Raw genomic sequence first — 27,419 nt, forward strand, 5'->3', positions numbered from 1 at the left:
AAGCTAGCGGGTGCCAATCACACAGCTGGACCACACCACCTACACACCACTCGCATCGAGGCTAACAAGTTTGATTTTCTCAAAGCAACGATGGCTAGAGACCGAGAGCGAGGCGGGCCGGAAAAAAACGAAGAGAGAGAGAGAGAGAAAGAGAGAGGAAAATCGCGTGGAACGGCGGTAGTGTGCATGATCGGTGATTCCCATTTTCCCAAGCCCTTCCGCCCCGGTCCCCCAAGCACTTGCTGGACTACTGGGACCACTGGAGCGTAACACCGCTCGACAACATCGTCGATATACCATTGTCTAACTATTCAACAACAAAGCTCACACCACCGCAACCCGAAAACCAAAAGGGCGCAGAGTCCAAATCCAGAAACCTCTTTCTTGTCTCTGTATAACCTAGTCGTCGCCCGGGCAATGGTTTCTCCTGTGTGCCCCCAATGCAGCCTTATGCCCAAATTCCGACAAACGCCGCTGAACCATGCCAATCAATGCTTCGTGTTACTCATCTCAGGTGTTTTTGTTGTCTCTTGTTCTCTCCTTCTCCACAACTCCCCAACGGGATCTATCCGATACCCCCTTCTCTACCTTAGCAAGCAGCGTTCCACATCTCATGTGCGAGTATCGTGCCAATAACCGACGCGCCTTGTAATCCGGAGGTCGGCGTCCGATCGCCCCAGATCTGGAGCGCAAAGTGACATGCCACCGCCAGCTCTCCTATCCCCAGCGACGTGTTGATAATAGACGCCAAGCCGGGCGTGTTCTCGTTGCGCATATCCCTGATTGCGTCGCTGGTGAGGTGAATGGCAATGGCCATGCTCAGGAGCATGGCGCCAAACATTACGTCCCGGCTGTACGGGTATGACGCAGATGTCGCATGGAGCCACGCGCCGAGCAGGATCGCCAAGGTGAAAACGTCCAGTAAGCGATTGTTACGCAGACCAACCGTTCGTGCCAAAAGTCCGGGGTTGGCAAGCTCCGCGTGCTTATTTCCTGTTTCCGTCTTCGTTGCCGTCGCCATCACCGCCTCTCCCTCTTCATCATCGTCCAAGCTCAGCGTAAAGCTCGAATTGAGCAGATCGGCCAAGGAGCTGCGTGGATCGCTGGGGTTCGACGCCGAGGGCGCGAAGAACGTGGGTTGCGCGAATGCCACCTTGCCCGTGTCGCCGTTCGCGTCTTCGCCCTGCGACTTGGACGCATCCGTCCTGGCGGCCGAGAAGATGGATTTCTTCTCCACCGGTTTCGTCAACACCTTGGGGCCGTTGCGAAGCTTTTGCGCCGGTGTTATCGGCGCGGGAGGAACCTTGAACCAGAACGGGCTCGAGTTGGGTCCTGGATCAGGTTGCCCGAATACCTGGTTCGGCGCCTTTGGAGGTCCAAAATCGTTAAAGGCCCGGTGTTTGGACTGTGTCGGGGACCAATCCATTTCTTCTGAATACTGGGGCTGAGGCAGCTTTTGCGGAGTGTTGAGACCAATGTTTCGGTTATTCGATCTGTGCTGCAGTTCCCGCTGGAAGAGTGCCGGTGATGCTGAGCCAACGCTCGTTGGACTTGGAGGAATATCGGGTCTCGGGCTGGATTCGGCCAGAATATCGTCCAGAAGATTCGCCATGTTCTTGTTGTCGTCCTCTCGAGCTTGCGCCGTTTGCGGTCTCGGTGGCGACGCAGCGGGTGTTCCGGTGTTCTGGAATAATGGTGTCATGTCGACACGTACAGATCGTTGGGCAAGAATGTAGATCTGCAGCATCGAGTCAGCATCGGCTTGAGGAGATTGTGATCATTAGTACTCACAGCCAGCATCAACACAGCCATAAGTCCATGGAGGCTCATCTGGGCGCTCTCCTCAGCTGATCGTCCGCCTTTCATTTCGGTCATTCTCATGGCCAAAAATCTCGTAAAGATGATGAGCCCCTGAAAGGTATACCAGTGTGACAGGCCCAGTATGTGGCGAGAGAAGCCACGAAAAACCTGAACGAACTTGGGGTTCCACCAGATGCTCACAGCATTTGCCCATAGACTCCAGTGTACCAGCCTCTCAGGCCGAGGGAGAAGCAGTGTAAGAGCAAGTGAAACCCTTTGGACCATCGTCGTTTCGACATCTGCGTCCGGGTCTCGCATTGGTCCTTCGTCATACTGCGTCGCAAAGACAGCAGCCAAGGATGCGACATGCCACAGGTATTGACAAGAGATCCCACCAAACCAAAGCCATCTGCCCACCTTCGCCGCGATATCTAGCGGCGTCAATTGCTTCGGAGCCACCTTGACTTTCCTGCTCCTATCCATCATGCGTCGTAGGTGATCGGTCCGCGCCGTGTAGCCGGCTTGACCTAACTGAGCTTGAACTTTGGGCTCACACTGGGCGCATATCTGGGGGTATCGCTGTTCGAGACGTCGACAAAACTTGTACATATTCCTCTCGAGTTCAGCATAATCGGGGTGGTCTGGGTCTTCGGGCAGATATTGTGCCAGGGAGCTGGTGAACAGGTGCTGGTTCTTGAGACATGTCGGGCAGAAGATACTCTGTGACGGTGTGGTGAAGTCGGGGGACTGAGATCGCGGTATCGCATACGTCGTCGTAGCAGGCGCCGACGTGGTTTTGGCTACCGGAGGGTCGGTGATGTCTCCGCGCTGGTTGACTGTTAGATGGAATCGCGACTCGCGATGCGCCGTGGGTTAAGTGGTTTACTAACCTCGTCCAAGTAGTTTGTCGCGTCGCATTTTAGGCAGAGGAACTCTCGAATCAGTCCATCATACCGCGTTGATGATCGGTTCCCACAATAAAAGCAGGTAAGTAGCCTGCCACTTCTTAAGTTTGCCATGGCGCTTTGAAGTTCGAGGCTCGAGGCTCCTCAGGCCATACAAAGCATTTATGCAGGTTGACGGTATGTCTTCCGTCGATATTGTTGTAGCCCGGAACTTTCGCGATTCTGCCGGGCGGTCTGTATGTGTTCCTGGAAGAAAGCAGGGGAAGTTCCAGGGGTCTTCAAGTCCCAGCAGGAAAATGAGGTCATCCGCTTTTTCTGTCAGGAACCTCCTAGTGGGATGCACTATGGGTAGCACACTGGCCAGCCGCCAAAGGCACGCCGCACAAGGCGGAAAGCTCAGGACAGTGCTGCTCCAATTGAATCACATCAGGTCCCCACAATCCTTTAGTGACAGCTTGAGAAGTCACGGCCAGGAGTGCACTTACATCTTCTTGAAAGCCGTCGAAGTCATTTTATAAAGTGAGGGCTTTACTAAGTTGACAAAGTGAGGGTCGCTCTTTTGACAAAAATCTAACAGCACTTGCTTACTCTGTCGTCAACCGACCGGTTATCGAAGATCAATGTTTTCAACATTGACTCACGAGACGCAGACTGTGAGTTATGAATCCCCGGTTTTTCAGAACACATTGCTGATAATAACGATTTAAATAGACTCCATTCATCAACCGCAACAATACAACGTTCCATTGAGAAATGACATCTGACTAAGAGAAAATATCTCACTATAAGACGATAAAATGGCGGCTGCATCTACTTTGATCGGCATTGCCTCTGCTTTCTGTGTTCTCGGACTAAGCCTCATCCTCAAGTCCTCATGGAAGGCCCTGCTCTTAACCCTGGTACTGGGAGTTATCTCCATCGTCATCTTTCTCATGGTAATTGAGCCGCATATCTTTGCTTTCAAAAAACTAGTCAATACTAATACTATTCAGGCCCGTCACCTTCAAATCCAGCAGTCCCGCATGAAACGACCAATTCTTTTGTCTGACATTGCTGCGAAGAAGTCTACCAGTCCCGGCTTGTTGAAGGGAGCTTACTTCCTCATTGTCTTGGGCTCAGGTGGCCACACCAAGGAAATGCTAGCCATGATGGAAATCAGCTTTCCCAACATCCCCGACATGCACCGACGCTATCTCATCTCTAGTGGCGACTTAATGTCACTCACTCACCTGGACGCCTTTGAAGACGAGCTCAGGACTACCCATGGCGAAGGGCAGGTGGGAACCTTTGACAAACACATTGTCGCGAGAGCCAGAAAAATTCACCAGAGTTTACTCACAGCCCCTTTCACAGCCCTGATGTCAGTGGCTCAGATCTTCCCCTTGCTGCTGTCCTCGCCTTTCAAAGGCCCGAGAAGTCGCCAGCAGTTTCCCGACATCATTCTCACCAATGGCCCTGCCACTGGCTTCGTTGTTGGTCTGGTGGCGTATCTCCTCAAGATGCTTTACGTTGTTCCAGAGGACTCCATGCAAGTTCTCTATGTTGAGTCGTGGGCCAGAATCCAGACCCTGAGTCTCACAGGGAAGCTGTTTCACTACACTGGTATTGCCGACATGTTGTTGGTTCAGCATGAAAAAGTAGCCAAGACCTACGGCGTTACCAATGCAGGCTGCATGGTTGTGAGAAAGACATGACAATCTGTCATTTCTCATTCATTTCCTGCCATTACTGAGAAAGGAGGTCGGTGGATGCTTAGCATAGGAGAGAGGCTATGTAGCTGAGTCTATGGCTCTCTTATTTGATACAGGACGATGCGCGTAGTAAACTTGAGAGAAGCTACTTTTCGACGTATTCTCCTGAATTAAGATTCAACTGGCTTGTAGGTACTGATCTTGAAGCGAGAAGAGCACTCCAGAGAGGTCATGACAACCTCATCAATCTTCTCGGGCATAGAAATGAGCGCATCAAAACACTTTGCAACCGTGGCAAGCTGGAATTTTGGTATTATACAGACTTTTGTAGTACATATACTTACAAGGCACGAGGCCTCTCTGCTCAAACCGTCTTCGCCGCCTCCGCTGCTTCTGCCGCCTCCGCCTCGGCAGCAGTCTCCTCCGTCGCTTCTTCACCAAAGTTAGCGTAGCTGGCAGTGCGCGCTTGCTCGATCGCGACAGCCCTGGCGCCCGCCCAGCCCTTCCAGACCTCAAATTCTCTGTCTTCCAGATCCTGTGCGATTTGCAGTCTGTTCTTGCCAAAGTACGCTCCGACGTGTCTTGCCTCCTCCCTGGCGACGCGCTTCTCAATCTCTTCCTCCTGGCGCGCCGCGTAGAACTCCTTTCTCGCAATGTCGTACGCCTGTGCTCTCGGGTGCTTTTTGTTGTGCATGAGCCAAAGTTGTCGCTGGACGACGCTGTCTGGGTGTCAGTAGTAGCTCCAAGGGGAAAGGGAAGCTGGTCGTTCGGGGATGAGCTCACCATTCACCGGTCAAAGGCGTTCTGTATTGGCGGACGCCCTTGGACCAGTCGTATTTCTGGTAGTCCTTTCCATCTGTCTCCAGAATCATTCTTGGACGAGCCAATTCCCAAGGGTGGTCTCTGAAGAACGTCTTCCGTAGGGAGTCCTCCTCATGTATGATCTGTTGAGGTTTGTAAATGCCGTGAGGCTTGCGAAGCTTGCGGTTGGAGTTTTGGGTATTGACGATCGTCGGCCTCGTAATAATTTCGGAAGGGGGGATATCCCTCATGACCTGGAACCATGGTGGTTCATAAACGGGATACTGGGGGAGGATTTTCGAGTTGAGCTCCTGGCTAACGGTCTGGTAGATCCGCGCAGGCCTGATCTGGCGACCCATCTTGACCTATCAGGCTTGTCAGACTTCTGGTCAGTTGCAAACTCTGGAGGATTGAGACTCACTGTTGAGATCGAGGCGGAGGTGGCACGAGTATTCGATCCTGTCTGGGGTGCCTTTGCAGGTGATGAGCTTCGTCGGCCGCGAACTGCAACTCAGAAATTTGGAGCATCGGCCAATCCTAACGCCGGGACCGGCTTTCGCAGTCGGCCCCACTCTACCCATGCATTTCACCAGCGAAATAATATTCCCATCCCAATCATCCCGGAGCTTTTAGTAACGCAGCTGGCAGTTCACCAAACGATCCCCCAAAACGCCAATTCCTATTCCCCTACTCGCCAGCGAGCGCGTGCTCTTCGATGGAACGGTGATGCCCTGGCCGCAATGCTCGACAACCCATGAAAGTACTTAGCCGGATAGACGGGTCCGTATGCGGTGCCATTCTCTCGACTCGACCCTGCGCAGCTCGAGCTGCAGTTTCTTCCCGGCCAGAGCTCCGAACCGAGAGACCTCCGAGGGCGCCGGCGTCCCAGCACCACAGGGACCGCACGCGATGCTCTCGCCCACCGGCTACTCAATGTCCTTGGACAGCCTCCTGGCTGCTGTCGACTTTCCTGCCGGCGCCCTCTACTGTCCGCCCTCGTGCTTCGATAAGCTCGAACTCGGCCGCCCGCGGACGAACTCAATCTTATAGCCAGGTTGCCGCCTCCGCCGCTACCTCAGCTAGTCGGTCACATCATGTCGTTTTGCGGAAAGAAAAGGACGTCTTGCTTGGCTTCGTGGAGCATGAGGATGTTGGAACAGTGGACGAACACTTGGAACTCGCACGGGATCCCTACCTGAACAGATATGCACAACCGGAGCAAACTCAGCTCACGATATCTGAGAGGAAAGAGGACCAGCAGTACCCGTCATATCACGAAGCACTGCGCGGCGACGAAGATATTGGGCAGCTGGTCACCAAGCTTGGCACTGCTGTGAGCACCAAAATGAGATATCCCGCGAGAATTGATCTCGACTCTATACACAGTCTATACGCGGCGCTTCCGGAACCTCGGATGATACACATGCCGGCAAAGCTGCGCCATCGCTTGCTCAAGATCTTTGGCACACCACTCAAGAAGGAGACGCAGACGATGCTTCGGTACTTCTCCCTCATCGGCGACGCGAAGGATTGCGGGATTGCACTGCGACAAAGCGAATGGAACCATGCCTTGGCCTTGGCAAGCAGATATGTTGGAAGAGTCACGGATACCGAAGCCGAGGCTGCTCTACAATTGTGGAAAGAGATGGAAAAGCTCTCTGGAGTAAAGGGGAACGCTGTCACTTTCAACATCCTTTTCGACGCGGCGTCCAAGGCTGGAAACTTCGCACTAGCCGAGATGCTCTACGAGGAGATGAAGAAGCGCGGATATAGCTTCAATCGCTTTCACCACGTAAGCCTGATTCACTTTTTTGGGCTCCGCGAAGATCCTGACGGTGTCCGGGCTGCATATAAGGAATTGGTGGAGGCCGGGGAGATGGTCGACACCGTGGTGCTCAACTGCGTCATCTCTAGCTTCCTGAGATGTGGGGACGAAGATGCGGCGCTGAAGGTGTACGGTTACATGAAAGACAGCTACTCGGCGGCTGCCAAGATACCCCTGATGGACCCTTCGATGGAGAAGGCCGTTACCCATATTCACTCCATGTTTGCAAGCGTCAGCAAAAAGATACCAGAGCTTCGACAACAGCTGCAAGAGCTCGCGCACGAGACTCCGGATATGCGAACGTACCGCATCCTGATCAAGCATTTCGCCATAACGAAGGGAAACTTGAGCAAGACTGCTCAGTTTCTAGACGAGATGCCACAGTTCGAGGTGCCAGTTCACGGCAGCATCTTCCTTGCCATTTTTGAAGGGTTTAGCAAGTACGGCGCATCTCCGTTTTCTCCCTGGACAGGTGAACGGCTTGAGAACGTCTTGACTGCGCTGTTTGAGGCGATTGACAACAAAGTCCAGGGTCTAAGACTTGATACCTGGCTCATGATCTGGGCTCTTCGAGCCTTCATGAAATGTACAAATAACGAAAAGGTCCTGGAGGTGTACGAGGAATTCAAGAAGAGATGGCAACTGGCGCCGGACAGGGCGGATTTTATGGATCATTATCTCGCCAGACTCATGGACGGGAAGGAGTCATTCATCTCTCGGCATGGGCCGGGACAGCAGAAGAAACACAAGGCAGTCAGGAAACGGCCTATGTAAAACAACCTATACTATAGATTAAGATACCAGTAATTTCAGTTCCCTGTCCACACCTCACCGTCGAAAGCCTGTTCCATACTCTAGCTGTTGCTCATGATTGATACCTTGATTAGCCCTCCTTTCCTCCTTGCCGGCCGTACCCACCGGGCTTTCATCCGATAACTTTTCAATGATGTGAATATACCAAAGAAGGCTACATAACCCCCCTAACTCCCATTCCTGTCACCAGAAACAGCAGGCGCTCCTCTAGGTCTAGGGGTCAGGACAAACTGGCTGGGTGATGGAATGGTCAAAGGGCAACAATCAATTACGCTCATAGCCTACTTGAGGACAGGCTACGAGTTCGAGTTCGATTCTCAGCAAGCGCACCAAGAGATGTAGCCTACCGAGATGAACTCTTTTTTTGCCCTTTAGTGGTTTAGACGTTTCAATCCTTACACGAGGTAGTTGTCTGCCACTTGGTGAGAGGACTGCACTTTCCATCTCGATTGACCTCTGTCGCACATTCAAGCGCAGGTATACTCTGGAGGCTGATCTGGCTCCAGAGTCTGCTATTCACATTCATCACTTAGAACGACGCGACGGACAGAGCGTAGTTTTGGTTTCCCTGCTGATCCATTGAGGACGAAAAGTCTCTATTTCTGCTTGTGTACACAGTCGTCCTCCGTCTCAACCCAATCCAAGCTCTACAGTGGCGATCGACTCAAGAAAAATAATGCAAAGTGAGCCCTTAAACCTTGGGCTTGTAGGTTTGCCAAGCTATGATACTCGTCAGTATTCGATATCGGCGGAATTCGGAGACACGGTAAAAAGCACGCACCAGCAATGCCGAAGGGGGCGAAGAAGCCGACAAAGGAGTAGGTCCAGAAGCCAACACCGAAGAACTTGCTCTTGGGGTTGAAGGGGATGTTGGTGTAGGGGCCCTCGGGGTAGTGGTAGGGCGAAGACATCTGGGAGCGGGTGGTCTGGAAGCCACGGCGGGCGACCATGGAAGGGGTCTTGGGGACCGCGCGAGCGGCGGCACGGGCGAACATCTACAGGTGTTGGGTTAGCTTCAATTTGACTTTTGGTAGCATTCGAGAGGTTGTAGTTACTTTGGCGGTGTTGTATGAGGCGATCGCGAGGCGCAATGGGGGTATGGAGAGATGCGGTTGTGGTGTTGAAGTCATCCAAAAGAGTGGTCTGAGAGTGCGCAGCCGGCTTAGCTCCAAAGATCTCCAAGTTCCTGCTTCCCGATTATGTAACCACACGTGACTGCACCCAAGCCACAGGTACCTTAGGCGGCGAACGGTCCAGTCCCGCGACTGGGATTTCGAAGCTGCGATGGTCGGTCACCGCTTTCCCTGTCTGGACTGAACTTCAACCCCGTCATGCATGCATTTTGGAATTTTTTTTCTGCCTCTTCCCATTGCTTGCCTTGGCCGACCCGCCAACTTTTTCGTCCGGGCACCTGCGAATTGCGACCGAACGCACATTGCCGGGACTAGACAAAATTGAGGAGTTGCTTCTTGTCAACACCCCCAAAATACCGACAGACGCATCGCTGCACTTCCAGCGTCTCGCGTCCTGTTATTTCGACAGCTTGCAAAGTTTTGGCTTTGTTTGCTTGCCATTGGACGACCAACAAACCTTGCGTCCCTGACGCCATACATAAGGCCAACCAGGCGCCGACCCCAGCTTAGCTATTCTCGCTTGGCAACAAGCAACCGCCCAGCATGGACGAGCTTTTCGATGTGTTCGACGCTCAACCTGACGCGCAAAACGAGTCACACAGCGAGCCCGAGCCTGAGACTGAGGTCGCCGAGGCCCCTCAGAAGTCGCGCAAGAAGGACAAGAAGAGCAAGAAGCGCAAGGCCGATGGCGGAATCAAGAATGGCGTCGCCGACAAGCCAGAGGACGACGACATGCCTGATGCCGATGACACCTCCAAGGATGGCCAGGATGCCGAGGAAGCCGAGGACGCTGCCGCTTCGTCTGACGAACAGCAGGAGCCCCATAAGGACAAGCGGAGGAAGAAGGAAGACGAGGCCCAGCCTGTCATGACCGACAACTTCCAGACTGCTCAGTCCCGAGAGGTTGCTAGCGCAGCGGTCTTCACCCAAGTCCCAGACGAATCGCTTGTCCTGTCCCACAACATCCAGCACCAAGTCGCCCTGCCCCCTGATCTCGACTACGAATACATTCCCCTCTCCGAGCACAAGCCGCCCGCGGAGCCCGCACGCCAGTACAGCTTTAAGTTGGATCCGTTCCAGGCGTTATCTGTCGCTTCGATCGAGAGGGAGGAGAGTGTGTTGGTCTCTGCCCACACCTCTGCCGGAAAGACCGTCGTCGCCGAATATGCGATTGCGCAATGTCTGAAGCGTAACCAGAGAGTCATTTACACGAGTCCCATCAAAGCCCTCAGCAACCAGAAATACCGAGACTTCGAAGCACTGTTCGGCGACGTCGGTCTGATGACTGGTGATGTCACGATCAATCCCACCGCCAGTTGTTTAGTAATGACAACCGAGATTTTGCGCTCCATGTTGTACCGCGGTTCCGAGATCATGCGCGAGGTTGCCTGGGTCGTTTTTGACGAAATTCACTACATGAGAGACAAGACCAGAGGTGTCGTTTGGGAAGAGACCATCATTCTTCTTCCTGATAAGGTCCGCTACGTCTTCCTCTCCGCCACCATTCCCAACGCCTTCCAGTTTGCGGAGTGGATTGCCAAGATCCACCACCAGGCGTGTCACGTCGTCTACACCGATTTCCGTCCGACACCTCTTCAGAACTACTTCTTCCCTGCTGGCGGTAGCGGTATCTTCCTGGTTGTCGACGAGAAGGGCGTGTTCAGAGAAGGCAACTTCCAGAAGACCATGGCCCTCATTGAGGCGGGCAAGGGCCAAGACCCCAACAACGCCAACGCGAGCTGGAAAGGCAAGGGTGCCAAGAAGCAGACGCAAAAGGGTGGAGCGGCGTCCGACATGAAGTCTGATATCTCCAAGATCATTCGCATGATCATGCAGAAGAGCTTCCATCCCGTCATTGTCTTCAACTTCAGCAAGAAGGAGGTTGAGAACCTGGCTCTACAGATCTCTCACTTCCAGTTCAACAACGACTCCGAGCAGGCCATGGTCAAGACCGTGTTCAACAACGCCATTCAGAGCTTATCTGAGGCCGATCGCGAGCTTCCCCAGATCCAGAACCTGCTCCCCCTATTGCAAAAGGGTATTGGTGTGCATCACTCTGGTCTTCTCCCTATTCTAAAGGAGACAATTGAGATTCTGTTCCAAGAGTCTCTGATCAAGGTGCTTGTCGCAACCGAAACCTTCTCCATTGGTCTCAACATGCCTGCCAAGACTGTCGTCTTCACCCAAACTAACAACGTGGGATGGAGTGCAACGGAGACCTCTTACCCCGTCCGAGTACATTCAGATGTCTGGTCGTGGCTGGTCGTAGAGGTCTGGATACGCGTGGTATTGTCATCATGATGATTGACGACAAGATGGAGCCTGATACTGCCGCGGCAGGTCGTGGGCGAGCAGACAGATAACTCCGCCTTCTACCTCGGCTACAACATGATTCTCAACCTCTTAAGAATCGAGGCTATTTCCCCCGAGTTCATGCTTGAGCGTTGCTTCCACCAGTTCCAGACAGGTGCTAGTGTCCCGACTTTGGAACGTGACTTGGTCGCTCTCCAGCAAGAGAGGGATAGCATGTCCATCGCTGATGAGGCTACGGTCAAGGACTACTACAACCTGCGCAATCAGCTGGAGCAGTACACTAGCGACATGCGCGCTGTCATTCAGCACCCTGAGCACTGCACCGACTTCATGCAGCCCGGCCGCCTGGTCCGTATCCACGACCCCAAGAAGACCAACAACACAATTGGTGGCACCGACTTCGGCTGGGGTGTTGTGGCGAACCTGATCCGCCGCGACCGCAACCGCAAGCAAGGCGAGCCTGAGTACCCTCCTCAAGAGTCCTGCCTCATCGACGTCATGATGGTTGTAGACCAGAAGAGCGCACCTGTTGCCGAAGGCTCCAGGTATTTGATCTCGGATCTGCCATCAGGCCTGGTTCCCTACCCGAACCCTGAACATCCGGACAATGGAGCTCGCTTCGAGATTATCCCTTGTCTGCTGACTTGCGTCAAGTCAATCAGTCAGATCAGGGTCTTCATGCCCAAGGACTGCAAGTCGCAGTCCGCGCTCAACGAGGTTGGCAATTCTCTTCGGGAGGTTCACAGACGCTTCCCCGACGGACTGCCTATTTTAGACCCCGTTGAGAACATGGGCATCACCGACGAGTCTTTCAAGGCCCTGATGAGGAAGATTGAGATGTTGGAGGCGCGTCTCCTCACCAACCCCCTTCACGGATCACCACTGCTGCCCGAGCTCTACCTTCAGTATCGCTCCAAGGAGAAACTCGGCGAGCAGATCAAGTCCAAGAAGAAGGAGATTGCGAGACTTCATAGTATTGCTCAGATGGACGAGCTCAAGGCGCGCAAGCGTGTCTTGCGCCGTCTTGGATTCCTCAACGAGTCCGAGGTTGTCGAGCTCAAGGCCCGTGTCGCCTGCGAGATTTCTTCCACTGAGGGCCACGAACTTGTTCTTGCCGAGCTTCTGTTTGATCGCTTTTTCAACGAGCTCTCGCCCGAGCTCATTGCCGCGACGCTGAGCTGTTTCGTTCTGGACGAAAAGCTTGAGACAGCAGCGCTGCGTGAGGAGTTGGCCAAGCCTTACCGTGAGGTTCAGGCCAAGGCGAAGCAAGTCGCCAAGGTCAGCCGAGAGAGCAAGCTTGAGCTCAATGAGGAGGAGTATCTGGCTGGCTTCAAGTGGCAGTTGATGGAGACTGTCTACTCATGGGCACAAGGCAAGCCGTTTGCAGATATCTGGTACGTTACCTCCCACTTATCATCGTGTAATGTTGACTGACACGTTACAGCAAAATGACCAATGCCTACGAGGGCTCACTTATCCGCCTCTTCCGCCGTTTGGAAGAGCTCCTGCGCCAGATGGGCCAGGGCGCCAAGGTCATGGGCAGCGACGAGCTCACCCAAAAGTTTGAGGATAGTCTCGCCAAGATCCGCCGTGACATCGTCGCAGCCCAGAGTTTGTACCTGTAGAACTCTAACAAGGTTTGTTTCTAGATGCTGGCAACTATGTTTTCTTGCTAGCAGTTACTGGATAGCCCTCACGCTCCCCCATCTTCTAGCCCGTTGTACTTTTTTGCTTTTATTAGGTAGCCCCAGGGGACATGATGGCGTTTGGTGGTTATTCGAGGTTTTATACCATGCATGTAGAATCTTTGTGTGTGCGGATTCGGAGTTTTCGGCCCTCAAAAAGTCGCTTTCTCCATGGCCACCAATGAAGCAGATAATGGCCCCTTTTTGTTCGCTGTCTATCTATGTGATCCATGCTACGCTGTCCCAGTCATCCTGGCCTGATGCTTGGTATAATTACGAGAAAACCCACACGTACCAACCTTAGGTATAATCACTAAGCACCCACGTTATCCCAACGCCAAAACCCCGTAGTAGCAAGAAACGCAGCTCTCCTACAAATCGCCCAAGGTGACCATCGTGCCGACAAGAGATGATGCAGCACCATGCCATACCTAACGTGATGTAATCATATCAGCCGCCCGGAAACATATCCCCTCCCCAAAACAAGTCCACAAGTACTTAAAAACCTACAATAGCCTCGCCCTATCGATCGCCTGAGAAGGCCCTAATGACGCCAATAATGATGCTCAAAGTCACCCCGAACCCAATGAAATCATGCCACCGGCCAGAGAGCATATTCTCCTCCCTCGAAAGCCACCCCAGGCAACCTAGAGGCCAGAAGAAGCCCACAATCAGACCCTCGATGAGCACGTCGAGTATACCGCTCATGACCCCAAACGCATCATCGCCGCCACCACCCCCTCCTCCATCGGCTCCATCACCTCCCGCGCCCGCCCCGCTGCCAGGTAACGCGCCGCTGGCATTGGTATCTATCCAGGTGTCCTCGAGCGAGCGCATCGTGTCTGGGCTGGGCATTGTGTCGGGGGTGTACTGCGTCGCGCGGATGTCGCGGAACTGGAGGCGTAACTGGTTTACTTCGGCTGCCGTGAAGCCCGCGTTGAGGAGCCTGTCGAAACCCCTCGGGGTCGGGCGCTGTTGCTGCTGGTGGGCATGGGGGCCGTATGAGCCACCGTCGTGACCTTGTTGTCCGTCTCCTGGCCCGGAAGGCGTTATCGCACCCCGCTCCGTTGGCGCGCGTAGAGCCGCCTCGGCTTCAGCGGCTAGTTCTTCGTCGGTGAGACTATCGCCGATACTGCAGTTCACATAGACCCTCTGCGGCGGCGCCGTCTCGTGGGCCTTCGCTTTCCCTTTTCCCTTGGGATCATCGAAGCCGCTGCTTGCGCTGGGTGTTGATGGCGTCGAGGTCGGGTTTGAGGATGGAGGAGGGGGCAGCGGTCGCAGGACGGAGCTGAGGGCCGATGCGTCGGGGAGGATCTTGCCTTGGTGAATGAAGCGGAGGCGGCGCTGGGAGTCGGGCTGGGCGAGGCGGCCGCGAATGAGGTGCTTGAGGGCGGCGACTGTTGTTTGCGAGGGGGAGGGGATGTCGAGGTCGAGGTCGGGGAGGGACGTTGTGAAGCGTATGCGGAGGAGGAGGGGCGGTGTCCAGGGGTGCGGGGCTATCATCTCGGCGGCATTGTATTTAGGGGAGGTGGTCTTGATGTGTCGTGGTAGGTTGGGCGAGCTGGAGGGAGATGTTGAGGTGTCAATTGAGAATTAGCATTCTTGAAGCTTAGAGGAGCTTGAAAGACCCTGACTTCCAATTGAATCTGTAAGCTGGGGTGACATGCTGCACGATGCTTATCATTATCTCGCACTCCGTTTTAGGCATATCAAAAGGAGCATCGATCAATAAATCCACATATGCATCATATGCATGTTTTCAGAAACATGCGCCCAAGCCAGCCAAATCCTCGCCAATGCTTGAAGTTTGACCAAACCAGGAAAAATAAACCTGTTTCGCGTCTATCCGAGAGACTGCTACAATTCTACACCAAAATTCCAAAAGAAATGATCAGTGGGAGGCTTGAACTCCCGGCCTTGGCATTACACAATATTGCAGATGAAATATTAGTACCACGCTCTAACCAACTGAGCTAACCGACCAGCTGTTGTTGACAGATGTAGTGGTGCAATTTCCATACTCCTAGGATGACTGGAGCTGTGAGTCACGGCCGACCCCGCGATGGCCCCACGGGAGCCTGTCACAACCCCTCCTTGAAGACCTACAGAGGTCCTTGACTCGCCTTACAGGAAGAAGCTTCCTGCGATTCGACATCAGAGGTTTATGGCAGTTTTGATATACGGCCTAGGCCGTCCTATTTCCAGCTGTCCGATGTCATCCCGCTTTGAGAAGCTTTGTCGCGGATTGCTCTAAACTCACTGCTGCCGCCAAAAGCTGGCATTACCCCTCAAAAGAATTCATATCGGACGACGCTGCCAACGACACAACTGCGGAGAGAAGAGAAGTTGGTCTCCCAATTCTCCAGACGCAGATACCTAACACATCAGATATACCTGACGTTTAATGTGCACTCTAATCTGCTTATGGTGACTCTCATACATCATCAATGCCCTTGCAACAACTCTGATCTCCAATACCATGCCCCAACTTTCAAAAATCCGAGTACGCGTATCTCATACAACGAGTCAGGTAGTAGCAGTCTAGTGCCACTCCGCATTGAGTTGCGTTACTCTGAAAACAAGGTAGGGCAACAGCTCAACTTTAATCTTTTGGCTTTTGTCTGAGGTGAGTAGTCAAACATGAAGTCACCTCGAGATTGGCAGTTTCCAGAATGAGCATCCAATACTTGGAGATCGGGGTGTTTTCCCCCAGTCCAAACCTTCGATTAGCGAACAAGCCATCCTGGTAAACTCTATCTAGCAGACCCAAATGTTGGCGATAATGAGAAAGTCGGAGTCAGGCTCCAAGAAAGGGGTTTAGTCAGCCGACGAATTGCTCCATCACTCGACAATTGGGCCCCCTCTCATCCCCGGCCTCCCCATCCGTCCCCCAGAATTCTCTTCTGAAGTTCCTTGTCACGCCCCATCTTCAAATCCACTATTCAATACCACTAGCACCGGCCCCTTGCTGTATTATTTGCCAACCCATATTCGACCTGTTGAAACATCCTCACAACTCGCTCACAGGCTCTGGCAGAAAAGGAAAGAAAATGCCGCGCAGACGAGACCCCTCCAAGCAAGTATCTAGACGGAGCCACCGCGGCTGTCACCGCTGCCGTCAACACAAGATCCGGTGCGACGAGGCCAAACCTCACTGTGGGCCGTGTACTTCCCGTGGCTACTCCGATTGCATCTACGCCCAGGTCCTGAAATGGGAGACGGACTACGTTGGCCGCGCCTTTGGGAGGGCCGGTGTATGGTCGAAATCTGGGGCTGGCGGCAATAACAAGAAGAAGTCCGCGACGCCGCCTTCGACTCTGGACAACTACTGGTGTCTACCTACTCACGTCCATTCTTTTGATTTTCTAAACTCCTTCATTGCCGACTTCGAAAAGGAAGAGTCCTCGTCGTCCTCCAGTGATGACAGCTCCACGGATGATCGCAACTCGGCGGCCCTTACACTAACAAAGAACCTGGGCTCTATTAATCGGCCGGTCAAGTACGTCCAACTCGACAGCCAGGCCGAATCACATTTGTTATCATACTATCTTGACCGGATCTGTCCCATGACAGTCCCATGCGCCAAAGGCGAATCTCCCTTTTCCGCTCTCGTCTTCCCCTTTGCCGTATCCTCCGCCTCGCCGGCCCTTATGCACGCCCTCCTGGGCCTCGCCGCTTCACACAGAGCAAGATCAGACTGCACGTTCCAGCCGGTAGCTCTTAGCTACTCAGCCAAAGTCATCCGATCGCTGCGCTTGTCCCTCGAGAACAGATCATCCATCGACATCGCAGCCAACTCGGAGATCCTCGTACTGATGATGCTACTATGCCAGCTCGAAATCATTGCGGAATGCGACAAGCGCTGGGTTACGCATCTGCGCGGGGCCCGAGACCTCATCAGGTTCAGACGCCAAGGCATGACTTCGGACGCCGCCAGGATGGCGGCGCGGCAGCAGAGCCCTTGGGAGCGAATCATCAAGTTCACCGAGCGGTATTTTGCGTTTTACGATGTCATGGGACGAACTGCCTGCGGCGAGGAACCCATCTTCGGTAACGACTTTTGGTCCGCGCAGGAGGACGAGGGGCTCGATCTCTGGATGGGCTGCTCGCCACAGCTTGTCAGTATTATTGGCGAGATTACAGAGCTCAGCTTCAAGTACCATCGCATGTCGTCTTCGATGGCGGAGGAATGCTGGCAGGACCTTGAACGCCAGCGGATGAGGTTGACTTGTTTGCTTCAACAGTCGCATCTTAAGAGCAATAGCGAAGACGAAATCATCAGGAATACCGTCGAGTTGAAGCGGCTGACTGTAGAGCTGTACCTCCACTCTGCTCTCAACGACTCCAATCCGGCGACGCCTGTGATTCGACAGAACGTTAAGAAGATCTTGCGTCTCGTCGCGATGCTGCTCGAATCGGATGTCAAAGCTGGGCTTACATGGCCACTGTTCATGGCAGCCTGCCAACTCGACCCTACAGAGGAGCTCGAGTGGGCGGAGGGAGATACTGATAACCAGGGGGCCCCTCGCTACGCACGACCGTTTGTTCTCTACGTTCTCGACAAGTTGGCGGATTCTCTCTCTAATGTCACCCGAACGCGTTCGGTAATTGAAAAGGTATGGAAACAACGAGAGGCGGCCTCATTCCTGTCGTCGGATGGACAGCTTTCTTCCAGTCCCAAGGCCTTCAATGACTGGGCTCGATTCGTGGCTCCTCTCTGTCACAATATTAGTTTGGCTTGACCTGCGTAAATCGGGCGATAATGCCTTTGAATATCAAGGATCACCCTGACGTTCTCGCGTGGAGACAGAACTTGGCTTCTGTAATTTGTTATGCTTACGAGTAACGGCGGTATGTGGGCGATTAGATTTGGCGCAACGTGTTGATTAGTAAGAGTATTATTTGTATCTGGATGGGTTTTGCTATTGGGATTCATGGCTTATCAGTGCCAGACAAGTACAGGGAGTCGTCGGGATCAATGTTGGACATCAGAAAACTACCTGGCTAAGACCAGGATGCCGGGCCAAAAGTGCCATTGAGTGGTACTGCCTTTAAGGGTATGCCTTTGCCGTCGATGGTTGAACGCTGAACATTATTACCCCACCAGCTTAGCTGGAAACCGGGGAAAACGAGTGCAAAGAAGATGACGATGGCGGAGATGGCTAGGCCAGAATCGAGAGCCGCAGATAGGACGTAGTTGTACTGTCGTTACCAAGTCAGTATGGGGACCAATTGCGTAATTTTGGAAAACAACGTGTTTTCTTCCAGCTCACCTTTGCCCACCATTGTGGAAATTTACCCTTGAGCCACTTGTTGAAAATGAAGGAGACCATAAAGGCTGAGGTGTAATTAATCCCAGTAGCGGGGGGTACATTCCCCGTTCCAGCGAAGAAGAGAGGCCAGTGAAGGTACCTCAAGAATGTATTGTCTGGGAATCTTCTCTGGAGAAAGAATGTCACGACGGGTAGCAATGCCCCAATCCAGAACAGATGCAGCAGACCAGAATAGATCTTCCCGACGCTGTATAGTCGTGCTGGGCCGATAGCACCCCAAACGATGCTTGAAGAGAAGTTGACTCGTCCTTGCGGACAGGTGTAGCCGTTGGGCTGGCTTTCGTGGCAGATATCCTTGACATGGGTCAGCATCCACAGCAGAACGGCATTCTGCGTTAGGGAGCCCGTGATGCAGGCAGCCAGCTGAGCCACAAATAGCGTTCGCCGGGGAATCTTCATGTACAAACCGAGCTTCATGTCCGAGGAGAAGATCATGGCTTGGCTGAGGCCCGTGTAGGCGTAGAACTTGAAGATAAGCATGACGATGGGTTTTCCCGGTATAGCGTATCCCGAGATGATTTCGCCCAGGACGGTGAGGACGTTGCTATTGAGGTTGGCGACGGCGTAAACACTGCCGGTCGGGATCAGGTAAATCAAAGCCAACCCAAAAGCCACGAAAACGCCCCAAACTGGCATTTGGGTTTTGTAGGCCACTTGCACGATGATTGTCAAAGCCAATACAATGGCAGTCATGATGCCGTACCACCACGCTGGTGTGCCTGGGTATCTCTCGATTAAGCGGGTGTGGATGTCCTTCTTCCTACTCGGGTTGAACGCTCCGACGATGTCCTTGTAGTAGTTGATAAAAATGTAGGTCGGCACACAGGTCATGGTCGCAAACGATATGCCGTAGCTGAGTGCAAAGGTCACAGGCATGAAGAGTGGACTGTATTTCTCGTACTCCTCCACGACGAAGTTGCCATCTTTACCCACCACGCGGGTTACGTTGTAGATTTTTCCAGTGTTGTCGTATGTGTCCGCGCCGGAGAATGGGAGGAATGCGGTGTACCACGTGTTAGTGTAGTACAGTATCGGTGTTACGAGGGCGAAGAGGATGACCCATCCAGCAAAGACGTTAGCTTGCGCCCAGAAAGGGACAACCAAAGGAGATCCGTTATAGGCGATCTGAGACCAGTCAAAGGTGATGGGTAGATAAGCCAAGCCTGTCGACATGCCGAATAGATTGTTGACCACGCCGTTGTCTACACCATGTCAGTGGACCTGAACAACTATCATACACGTATGCGACTTACTTGGAGCGGCCCAGCAAACAAAGGCGAAGGTACTCAGACCAGTGAAGAGGTACCCAGGTAGCCAATACCAGAAGAAACCACCGACAAAGACATGGAGAAAGAACCGGTATCTCGTGATCCTCCAACCATCTGCTACAGGGTTCGCCCGGTCATGAAGTGTCTGGAACAGCGCCGCGTTGGCCAGAGTCGAAGGCCAGATCATGTGAGGAGGTTCTACGATGAAGCGGTACGCCAGGCCAGCCATTCCAAGCCCGAACAGCTGCATCGAGAGGCCAAGCAGAAATTGGTACGCTACCGGTGTGTCAAGTCCGTAGAACGCCGAGGCCTTCTGCGCCTGGATGATGTCGGTGGCCCACGACGGTCCAAAAGACAGGTTGGACATGATGGTAATGACTGCGTGCTCTTTGATGTTGAAGTAGTGGTCCGGGTTGATCACCAGGTCCCAGCGATCAAAGACGCGAACCTTCTTCACTGGCAGGATACGGGCTACGGCGCAGCCGACGGGATAGGCGATGAGTTGTGCCACCAGAGATGAGATGGTGACGCCGGGGTAACGCATGGAGAAGAACTGATTGATACCGGAGCCGATCATAGTGAATAGGACGCCGAGTACCCACATGCGGAGCGTGTTGACGGGCATAGTTGGGTCGTCCGTGTTTGGCACATTGGCGCGGACTTCGGGGTATGGCGAGTTGTCGGATTGAATGTCAAAGTGCTCCTCAATCTCGTCAATGGCGTAGGTCATCGCCTTGTCCAGGTCGTCGGCATCGCGAGCCTCCACGGCGGGACACAGCTGCGGCCCAGGAAGGGGTACGGCCGTCTTCTCGCCGGGCTGGTCTGTTACAACAGACATGGTGACCGGATCTTGGGTCGGGGAATATTGATATAAACGAGTGGATCGTTGAACTGGTCTGACCGGTGTTATTGATGTGGAAATGAAACTTTCCATCTGGGGTTATATATCAAATGCCGTCGAGCCGAGAATCAACTCTCATCAGGGTCGAATTACTCGGTGTCGACCTTCTCCAGCACTCACTTGAAGTCAGTCTATCCCGACACGAACTCCAGACCCCGCAGTCGAGATAGGCTTTAAGCTGGTGTTTCTCATGATACGCTACCTACGGCGGAGCAGGGGAGACAATACTGTGGAAGGTCCAAGCTATCTGGCCTGTGCTGCCGTGACTGGAGTCATGGCTCGTCTCTAGCGATTGCCAGAGTCAAGGGATGGTGAAATGCGCGAGTAATGCGGAGCTGGAAAAGCTTATTGACCATGTCCAGGGTTCCGATGTTACATCTCCGAGGTCGATGAGGCGGGGGGAGGACGTCGAGGAATCGAGGATGTACTTGGTTAGGCGGGAGGGAAGGTCCAAGCCGGCATAGACCCTTGGAGTCACCTGTTTAGACGCGTGCTTTAGCAGCCTGGCGCCCCAATAATGGCTTAGTTAGTAACTGTGCAGAACGAGGGGTAAACCAACAAGCCAATTAGATGGTCATGTTATGACCAAGTTGATCCTCTTTCGGGAAGTTCATGTAATCTCGGCGTGCTGGTCCCGACTTGTAGACTACCTTACATTTCTCTCTGAGATCTTGAAGCATATCTCATTTTTGAGATGTTGGCAGTTGTGTTCGAATTCTATTCCATTGCGCAAAGATAATCGTAATCATTCGTCAGCCATGACCGATACCCCTCCTCTGTCAAAGGCCTCGAGCATTGTCATCGTGGGCGCGTAAGTCCAATGTAATCAAACCTAGGCCGGACATTGCTAATTGGAATTGTCAGTGGCACATTTGGCATCAGTACCACATATCATCTTGCCAAGCGTGGATACACCAACATCAGATGTCTCGATCGTCATCCCATACCAAGTCTCGATTCTGCAGGGTATGACTTGAACAAGATCATCAGAACGGAATACGACGAGCCGCTGTACACGGAATTGGCGCTCGAGGCACTCCGTGCTTGGAGAGGTCGAGAATGGGATGGAATCTTCCATGAGACGGTCGGTTAATATTTCTCGTCACCATTGTCGTCTGTTTCAGCTCATCGTAAGCCTCATAGGGACGCATCGTGACAACGTTAGGGGACCCACTCGCAGAGAAGCACCTCAAAGACTCGTACGAGAATCTCAAGAAGGCTGGTCAGGCTGACAGCCTTGAGCTGGTGGCGGGCAAAGAGCAGATTGCCAAGCACGTCCCGCAGCTTCGCGACGCAGACGGCATCGAAAATTGGAAGGGCCTTTGGAACAGCCAAGGCGGCTGGGCTCATGCAAAGAAGTCTCTAGAGAAATGGGGCAAAGCAGCACAGGATATGGGCGTTGAGTTCATATCGGGATCCAATGGCACCATGACTGGGTTGAGCGTCGATAGTTCGGGCAATCTTGACGGGATCAAGGTTGCGTCTGGCGACGTTATCCGCGGGAGTAGGTATATCCTCTGCACTGGAGCTGCATCGCCCGAGGTACTACCTGAGTTATCAAGGGAGATGTGGACAAAGTGCTGGTCCTTGGCTCATATCGAGTTGAACGATGAGGAGGTTGACCAGTGGAAGGGGATTCCCGTCGTGGACAACTTTGAGCTGGGCTTCACATTCGAGCCAGATCCAGAAATGAGTGGGTTACCCCGGCAAGTTGAGAATGAGATCTGCCTTTTAATAACCCTCCCAGAGTGGATGAAGATCTGTGACGGATCACCCGGTTATCAGTACCGAGTCGGCACTTACACCAACTCCTCGGGTAAGGTGGAACACTACTCGATCCCACGATACGCCAGCGCACACCCCGATGACGGAATCCCCGAAGAAGCAGCCACGGCTATCAACAGATTTATCGACACGGTAATGCCGCAGTTCTCTGGTCGACCGCTGCTGGGTGCACGTGTCTGCTGGTGCACCGACTCACCTGACTCACACTGGCTCATCGACAATCACCCAAAACATTCATCGCTACTTCTGGCCACTGGAGACTCTGGTCATGCTTTCAAGATGTTCCCGATCATTGGTGACTACATATCAGATGCTTTGGAGGGAAAAGAAAGAGGGCTGAGGAAAGAGTGGAAGTATGGCAACAGAAAGTCGAAACCTGTCGCTACGAGGCCTGGCACGGAGGTGAAAGACCTCAGAGATATTATGCACTTGGAAACTGCATGATGAACAAACAGGCCTTGTATATCAGCTTGAGACTTGGAACTTAAAGGTAGCACGCAGTCTATGGTTCCAAATTCTAGGAGATTGACATGGGATGTTTCAAAGGTACGCTCAACCAAAGACGAAATTTCATGAAGCCATCATTCCCTGGGACTGCGATGATCCGGCCATGGCACCTCATACTCGACCCGCGTCTCTGTGATGACCATTATTCCACTCATACTCACCACTCTTTGCGGCGGGTCTCCTCTTGAAATGTTTTCCGCTACCGGCTGTATTTCGTCTATGATAGTTGAGCCACTATCATTTGGGTTCCTCGGGTTCGACTCGATAATGGTCTCGCGGTGACTCTTGCTGTCTTTTCGAAAGGTATTTCCGGACCAAAGCTTTACAACATCTTCTCTGGACCCATTCTTCGGCATATCATTCGAAGATAGCGATAAATCATCACGAGAATGCAGCTCGTACGCCTCCAACTGAACGTTCCGCCTTCTTTTGTTAGCTTCGATTGTGGTCGAGTAGGGATTCGAGTTTTGGTAGTTTTGATAATTTGGGTTTGTCTTCTTCGACCTGGAGGCGCGTGCGGTGATGTGCGAAGTGACAAACATGGGCAGATAGCGCACGAAGAAGGGTTTGAGTGCCGGAACGGAGGCGCATACGATCCCAGCGTTGACTTCGACTGATGCCCAATTCAATTGCTTGTCGATGTCAAAAGTGTAATCAGTGCTTTTGAACAGAGGCGGTAGAAGGATGGTACGTCTGATGGCACATATGCAGACACTGAAAGAGATTAGCATGCAATTGGGGGCCTCCGCCTGGGACATCGACTTACAAGCCCCCTGTTGCAAATAGCAGGATCAGCGATAGCTTTTGTCGTGCTGCCATCTGCAGAGGAATAATGATCTTCAGAGGAAGGACAAGGCACACGACGTCCATGATAATATTGGTAGCACTGAGAACCAAGTAGACTGTGTTTTTGTCGATGCATATCGCTCCCTCTCTAGCTGAAAGATTCCATGAAGCCTGGATTGGCCTGCAGCCGAGGACGATGAGAAAGAGGTAAGCCAGCGCGTATGAGGATGCAAAGCCAATGAGGGTCATTGTTACGATCCTAAACCACCTCTCGGGAGATAAACGCAAGTACAAGACGAGGAGTGACAGCTTTGCAGTGGTTACGCTGAGTGAGTAGACGGCGATCGCAATGATGCTATGCTATATAATCTCATTAGCCAAAGGCCTGCGAGTGCAGTGATCATTGCCAAAGTTTATCTGTCAGCCTCAAAAGAGTATTGCGACTTACAAGCAGGAATGAAGGTGAATAGTCAGCTCGCTCGACTTGCCACAGATGGGTACCCACGCCGAGCTCGCACACTGATAGAGTTAGACGAGCCATCGATAGAAACTGGTCGGGGCATTCTCACATTTGACGGAGAGCCCATAGAAGATTATGGCCAAAGCCAGCGAGATGCCGATAAGATCTGAATCAGGGGTCGTTAAACCAGAAGTAATATGCAATTGAAAGAAAAGTCAGGTACTAACAGTCATCGGGACCAAGCCCTCGTCTCACTAAGGATAGCCTGGTGAAGGCTCGCAAGCCGACGAATATGATGGAAAGTGAGGTCAGCGTTCCACCCAACGCCAGTGCCCCGGTAGTGATGGTGCCCGCATCGAATCGTCCTTGACCATCTGGCGGCTCGGCCATGTACTTGGACTGGGAAGAATCCATCAACACATCTAACGACAAGCCAAGCCCTTAAGGCCGATAGCGAAGAGATTACTGGTGGAAAAGGGCAGTGATGAACGGTAAAGGAGCACAAGCCACCGGTAGGACCAAAGCTGAGGATCCGGGAACTTGGGTTGTTTTATTCCTGTGGAATGGTATGCTGGGGTCTCGGTCATCCCTTGGAAACTTGTTGTGTCACTCCACCGGGCGACGTGGTGGAGGCAACGGGGGAGGCTCCGTGCGGACATCAAATTGAGAAGCAAGCACAATTGCCTTCGCTGAGTGTGGGCTGTCAGCAGAAGTCCTTCTTCTTTCACAGGTAATTTTTCTTGAGTTTTGAGTGGACAACTTGCCAAGCGAAGTCCATGTAGACTCGAGCGTACCCGCCCAATCGGCCGTTTGTGATAAATCGGGGAAGAAAATAAGCAATATGATGTCTGAGATTCAAACCCCAACCTTGGCCCCTCCTCGAAACTTGATGTGAGAAGTGGCATTTGACAGGTGCCAGTATTTTGCTAACTTCCAAGACCCTCTCATCGGGATTGTGGACTTAGGTTCAAGGCCATGACACCACGGTTCCAGTCCAAAATAAATGCAGATTCTGACTGGGCTTATCTGAGTGGGCCGCAGTTGACTTCGCGACATCTGGAGCTCTTCTCGCCCCCTTACTGCCCTAGTATTGTCCGTGAGCAGTCATTCTCCCCCTTACGATATCGAACTTGTCTCCCTTGTTCAAAATTCACCGCTCTCCGGATGACCAAACCTACAAAGAGACAAGGGGCGTCAGGGTTGGACATTCGAAAAAGAAATAATGCTCAGCATTTGGAGGTTCTGCCAGTGGTCGACTTGATTTATATGGGGCTCTAGGATTTACAATCCACTCCTGCAACCCCTGCAAGAATCTGGGCATGCAGCCATCGACTGATATAATCCGCATGTCCACAGCAAAAAAAACTATTCCAGAGTTGTGCTGAGAAAGAAAGAACCAAAAGTTCTCAAATATCCGCTTGGTTTGATAGGCATCGTTGAGTTGATGATCATTTGAGGTCATGCATGTAGTTGTTGTTGTTGTTGTTGTATTTAACGCCGTGGCGGCCGGGCTAGAGCCCTTACCGCAGACCTCCCGAAGGGTATATGGCGTGGAGGGCCGTGAGCCAAGGCTACCTACTCTACAGTACGTCGTCTCTTTACATCGTCCTCCAAATCATGCCTTGTGGCCACTACGCGTTCTGTCTGTCCCCGGTTCCCGCTGGTGCCCCAGTTTCATTCTTTCCCAAATCGTCCCTTGGAATCGGGAGGTTCTTTGTAGTCCGCACTCACATCTACGTAGGTGTGGATGCTGCTACCGCAGACAGATCTTCTGGAAGAAGTCCGTCACGCGGAGAAAGGCCTCGAAGCCTCGTGGGTCGGTGATTAATCTCTTGAAGTAGGCCTCGAGAGATCCCATAGGGCCTATGGGCTCGGGCATACTGCGAGAGTGGAGGGTCGGCCACCGTTGCCTCCTCGCCAGCGTTAGTCGACAGTAGACCAGGTGGTCCACGTCTTTCGCCTCTCCACAAGAGCACATCATTAGAGCGTCGTCGTGGTTGAAACGTCGGTGATATTGCTCGAAGTCCCCGTGACCCGATCGTGCCGCCAGCAGGTGATGTAACGTAGCCCGCGGCAAGGCCAGTTCAGGAGGGCTGGACAGAGCTGCCTCAAGCCCCAAGTCCGCGTACCGCGGCCTTCGCTCTTTATACCACCATCTCCTGTGCTGGCTTTGTAATTTTTCCCTTGCAAGCCGCTTGATGCCCGCTAGTGTTGCCATTTGACCCATCCGCGCCGGCAGTGTCGTTCCTTCTTTGGCCAGCCGGTCCGCGGCCTCGTTTCCTTCGATGCCCTGGTGTCCCGGGGACCAGTGCGTCCGTATATCAAATATCCTGGCCGCTTCTTGGATTTCGAGGAACGCGTCTTGTGACGAGTCCGGCGCCTTGCCGCGGATGCCTTGTATAACGCTGGTGTTGTCGATACATATGTGGATTGGATGACCGCGATTGGTGAGCAGAGCCCTTCTGAGGCCGGTTCGCGCCCCTTCGACCTCGGCGTCGAACACTTCTGCTAGTCCGAGTCGGCCGCACCCTTGTGCTATGCGTTTGGAGTCTCGGTAGATGACGAAGCCGTACCCCACGGCTCCGTTCGTCGCCCTGGAGCCGTCCGAGAAGACGATCATATGGCTTTCCGGTACTGTCTTTAGCCAGCGCTCGAAAGCTTTCGCAGCCTCTTCTTTGCATTGAACTACTATCTGATCCTGTGAGCTTGGCAGGTACTGTGATTGAAGGAACGCTGGTCTTCCGCATCTTGGCAGAAGTTCAGCCGTCCGTTGTAGTCTCGTCTGTTGCTGTCCCTGCTGGGAGAGCCGCGCGACTAGCGGGTGTCGGCGATCAATCCTCTGTAGTCGGACTGCGGCCCGTAAGCGGACGCCCTCTAAGGCGACTTTGGCTGACGGTAAGCCGGCGTCTCGGAGGAGGCTACTGGTTGGCGTTGTCCTCCAGACAGGCAGAACGGCCCTTGCTGCCGCTGTAATGACGCTGTCGATCTTCTGCACGAGCCCCTTTTGGCCTGTGTTGACGGGTCTTCCTTGGAGAGGCGGATTCGTGTCTGTCTCCGCTTGGCGTCTCGAAGCCGGCTTCGTGATACCTGCGTACCATGTTTCGGCGCCGAAGAGCGCGATCGGCAGTACGCAGGAGACGACGGCTTTTCGCACGGCGGCCGCTGGGAGTCCCCTCTTTGTGTTCGTAAGCTGTCTCAGATGTTGAGCTGCCCTCTTTGCTGCAGCTACTTTTGCGTCGACATGGTGCCGGAAGGACAGTCTCTTGTCGAACCAGACACCCAGCCAGCGTACAGGTTTCGTCGAGGCCTTGACCACCAAATCCCCCGCCCGGACCTCTGGCAGCTCCGCTGGCTGGCCGTGCTTCCTAGTAAAGTGGATGACCTCGCACTTGCTCGGGTCAAAGGAGACCTTG

At 53.2% G+C, this 27,419-nt stretch overlaps 11 protein-coding genes and 1 non-coding gene across 12 annotated transcripts; 5 read left to right on the top strand and 7 right to left on the bottom strand.

Moving 5' to 3' along the window:
• Window positions 1-589: 589 nt before the first annotated feature.
• Window positions 590-2,718, bottom strand: BDP55DRAFT_636752 (Ima1 N-terminal domain-containing protein; the record flags this gene model as incomplete). Its single annotated transcript, XM_060572930.1, has 3 exons — window positions 590-1,738; window positions 1,792-2,636; window positions 2,691-2,718. 3 exons carry the CDS (start codon window positions 2,716-2,718, stop codon window positions 590-592), a joined length of 2,022 nt encoding a protein of 673 aa, XP_060424376.1.
• A 616-nt stretch (window positions 2,719-3,334) lies between these two features.
• BDP55DRAFT_335691 (oligosaccharide biosynthesis protein Alg14 like-domain-containing protein) lies at window positions 3,335-4,534 on the top strand. Its single transcript, XM_060566881.1, has 3 exons — window positions 3,335-3,358; window positions 3,417-3,640; window positions 3,698-4,534. Exons 2-3 carry the CDS (start codon window positions 3,503-3,505, stop codon window positions 4,397-4,399), a joined length of 840 nt encoding a protein of 279 aa, XP_060424377.1. The 5' UTR covers window positions 3,335-3,358; window positions 3,417-3,502; the 3' UTR covers window positions 4,400-4,534.
• A 190-nt stretch (window positions 4,535-4,724) lies between these two features.
• BDP55DRAFT_679030 (37S ribosomal protein Rsm25) lies at window positions 4,725-5,817 on the bottom strand. Its single transcript, XM_060576020.1, has 2 exons — window positions 5,180-5,817; window positions 4,725-5,115 (listed from the first exon to the last, which is right to left on the bottom strand). Exons 1-2 carry the CDS (start codon window positions 5,554-5,556, stop codon window positions 4,761-4,763), a joined length of 732 nt encoding a protein of 243 aa, XP_060424378.1. The 5' UTR covers window positions 5,557-5,817; the 3' UTR covers window positions 4,725-4,760.
• Window position 5,818: 1 nt separating this feature from the next.
• BDP55DRAFT_679031 (uncharacterized protein) lies at window positions 5,819-7,853 on the top strand. Its single transcript, XM_060576021.1, has one exon. It carries the CDS (start codon window positions 5,952-5,954, stop codon window positions 7,794-7,796), a length of 1,845 nt encoding a protein of 614 aa, XP_060424379.1. The 5' UTR covers window positions 5,819-5,951; the 3' UTR covers window positions 7,797-7,853.
• Window positions 7,854-8,078: 225 nt separating this feature from the next.
• BDP55DRAFT_679033 (cytochrome-c oxidase chain VIIc) lies at window positions 8,079-8,984 on the bottom strand. Its single transcript, XM_060576022.1, has 3 exons — window positions 8,891-8,984; window positions 8,617-8,830; window positions 8,079-8,555 (listed from the first exon to the last, which is right to left on the bottom strand). The coding sequence occupies exons 1-3, from the start codon at window positions 8,963-8,965 to the stop codon at window positions 8,527-8,529; spliced, it is 318 nt and encodes a 105-aa protein (XP_060424380.1). The 5' UTR covers window positions 8,966-8,984; the 3' UTR covers window positions 8,079-8,526.
• A 527-nt stretch (window positions 8,985-9,511) lies between these two features.
• On the top strand, window positions 9,512-13,197 carry BDP55DRAFT_755338 (DSHCT domain-containing protein; the record flags this gene model as incomplete). The annotated part of the gene is made up of 3 exons (XM_060580745.1): window positions 9,512-11,254; window positions 11,309-12,675; window positions 12,726-13,197. 3 exons carry the CDS (start codon window positions 9,512-9,514, stop codon window positions 12,904-12,906), a joined length of 3,291 nt encoding a protein of 1,096 aa, XP_060424381.1. The 3' UTR covers window positions 12,907-13,197.
• A 291-nt stretch (window positions 13,198-13,488) lies between these two features.
• On the bottom strand, window positions 13,489-14,469 carry BDP55DRAFT_562495 (DUF2407 C-terminal domain-containing protein; the record flags this gene model as incomplete). Its single annotated transcript, XM_060570159.1, has 2 exons — window positions 13,489-13,985; window positions 14,025-14,469. The coding sequence occupies 2 exons, from the start codon at window positions 14,467-14,469 to the stop codon at window positions 13,489-13,491; spliced, it is 942 nt and encodes a 313-aa protein (XP_060424382.1).
• A 385-nt stretch (window positions 14,470-14,854) lies between these two features.
• Window positions 14,855-14,949, bottom strand: BDP55DRAFT_t305. Its single transcript has one exon. It is a non-coding gene; the product is annotated as a tRNA-Ile (tRNA).
• Window positions 14,950-16,016: 1,067 nt separating this feature from the next.
• Window positions 16,017-17,708, top strand: BDP55DRAFT_562545 (fungal-specific transcription factor domain-containing protein; the record flags this gene model as incomplete). The annotated part of the gene is made up of 1 exon (XM_060570164.1): window positions 16,017-17,708. The coding sequence occupies one exon, from the start codon at window positions 16,017-16,019 to the stop codon at window positions 17,706-17,708; it is 1,692 nt and encodes a 563-aa protein (XP_060424383.1).
• Window positions 17,709-17,970: 262 nt separating this feature from the next.
• BDP55DRAFT_562591 (OPT family small oligopeptide transporter) lies at window positions 17,971-20,405 on the bottom strand (the record flags this gene model as incomplete). The annotated part of the gene is made up of 3 exons (XM_060570169.1): window positions 17,971-18,168; window positions 18,240-19,501; window positions 19,553-20,405. The coding sequence occupies 3 exons, from the start codon at window positions 20,403-20,405 to the stop codon at window positions 17,971-17,973; spliced, it is 2,313 nt and encodes a 770-aa protein (XP_060424384.1).
• An 821-nt stretch (window positions 20,406-21,226) lies between these two features.
• BDP55DRAFT_733089 (FAD dependent oxidoreductase) lies at window positions 21,227-22,697 on the top strand (the record flags this gene model as incomplete). Its single annotated transcript, XM_060580030.1, has 3 exons — window positions 21,227-21,279; window positions 21,333-21,552; window positions 21,612-22,697. 3 exons carry the CDS (start codon window positions 21,227-21,229, stop codon window positions 22,695-22,697), a joined length of 1,359 nt encoding a protein of 452 aa, XP_060424385.1.
• A 137-nt stretch (window positions 22,698-22,834) lies between these two features.
• Window positions 22,835-24,420, bottom strand: BDP55DRAFT_562597 (uncharacterized protein; the record flags this gene model as incomplete). Its single annotated transcript, XM_060570170.1, has 5 exons — window positions 22,835-23,474; window positions 23,527-23,906; window positions 23,995-24,065; window positions 24,116-24,172; window positions 24,234-24,420. 5 exons carry the CDS (start codon window positions 24,418-24,420, stop codon window positions 22,835-22,837), a joined length of 1,335 nt encoding a protein of 444 aa, XP_060424386.1.
• Window positions 24,421-27,419: the final 2,999 nt, after the last annotated feature.

This window comes from Colletotrichum godetiae, assembly GCF_030913485.1.
Source record: "Colletotrichum godetiae strain CBS 193.32 chromosome Unknown BDP55scaffold_58, whole genome shotgun sequence".
NCBI classification, from domain to species: Eukaryota; Fungi; Ascomycota; class Sordariomycetes; order Glomerellales; family Glomerellaceae; genus Colletotrichum; species Colletotrichum godetiae.

Coding starts and splice junctions, on each gene's coding strand:
- BDP55DRAFT_335691 (XM_060566881.1), top strand. CDS start 3,503: ATGGCGGCTGCATCTACTTTGATCGGCATTGCCTCTGCTTTCTGTGTT. Junction 3,641..3,697: donor CCATCGTCATCTTTCTCATG/GTAATTGAGCCG, acceptor AATACTATTCAG/GCCCGTCACCTTCAAATCCA.
- BDP55DRAFT_679030 (XM_060576020.1), bottom strand. CDS start 5,556: ATGGGTCGCCAGATCAGGCCTGCGCGGATCTACCAGACCGTTAGCCAG. Junction 5,116..5,179: donor ACGCCTTTGACCGGTGAATG/GTGAGCTCATCC, acceptor ACACCCAGACAG/CGTCGTCCAGCGACAACTTT.
- BDP55DRAFT_679031 (XM_060576021.1), top strand. CDS start 5,952: ATGAAAGTACTTAGCCGGATAGACGGGTCCGTATGCGGTGCCATTCTC.
- BDP55DRAFT_679033 (XM_060576022.1), bottom strand. CDS start 8,965: ATGACTTCAACACCACAACCGCATCTCTCCATACCCCCATTGCGCCTC. Junction 8,831..8,890: donor CCTCATACAACACCGCCAAA/GTAACTACAACC, acceptor CAACACCTGTAG/ATGTTCGCCCGTGCCGCCGC. Junction 8,556..8,616: donor CGCCCCCTTCGGCATTGCTG/GTGCGTGCTTTT, acceptor CGAGTATCATAG/CTTGGCAAACCTACAAGCCC.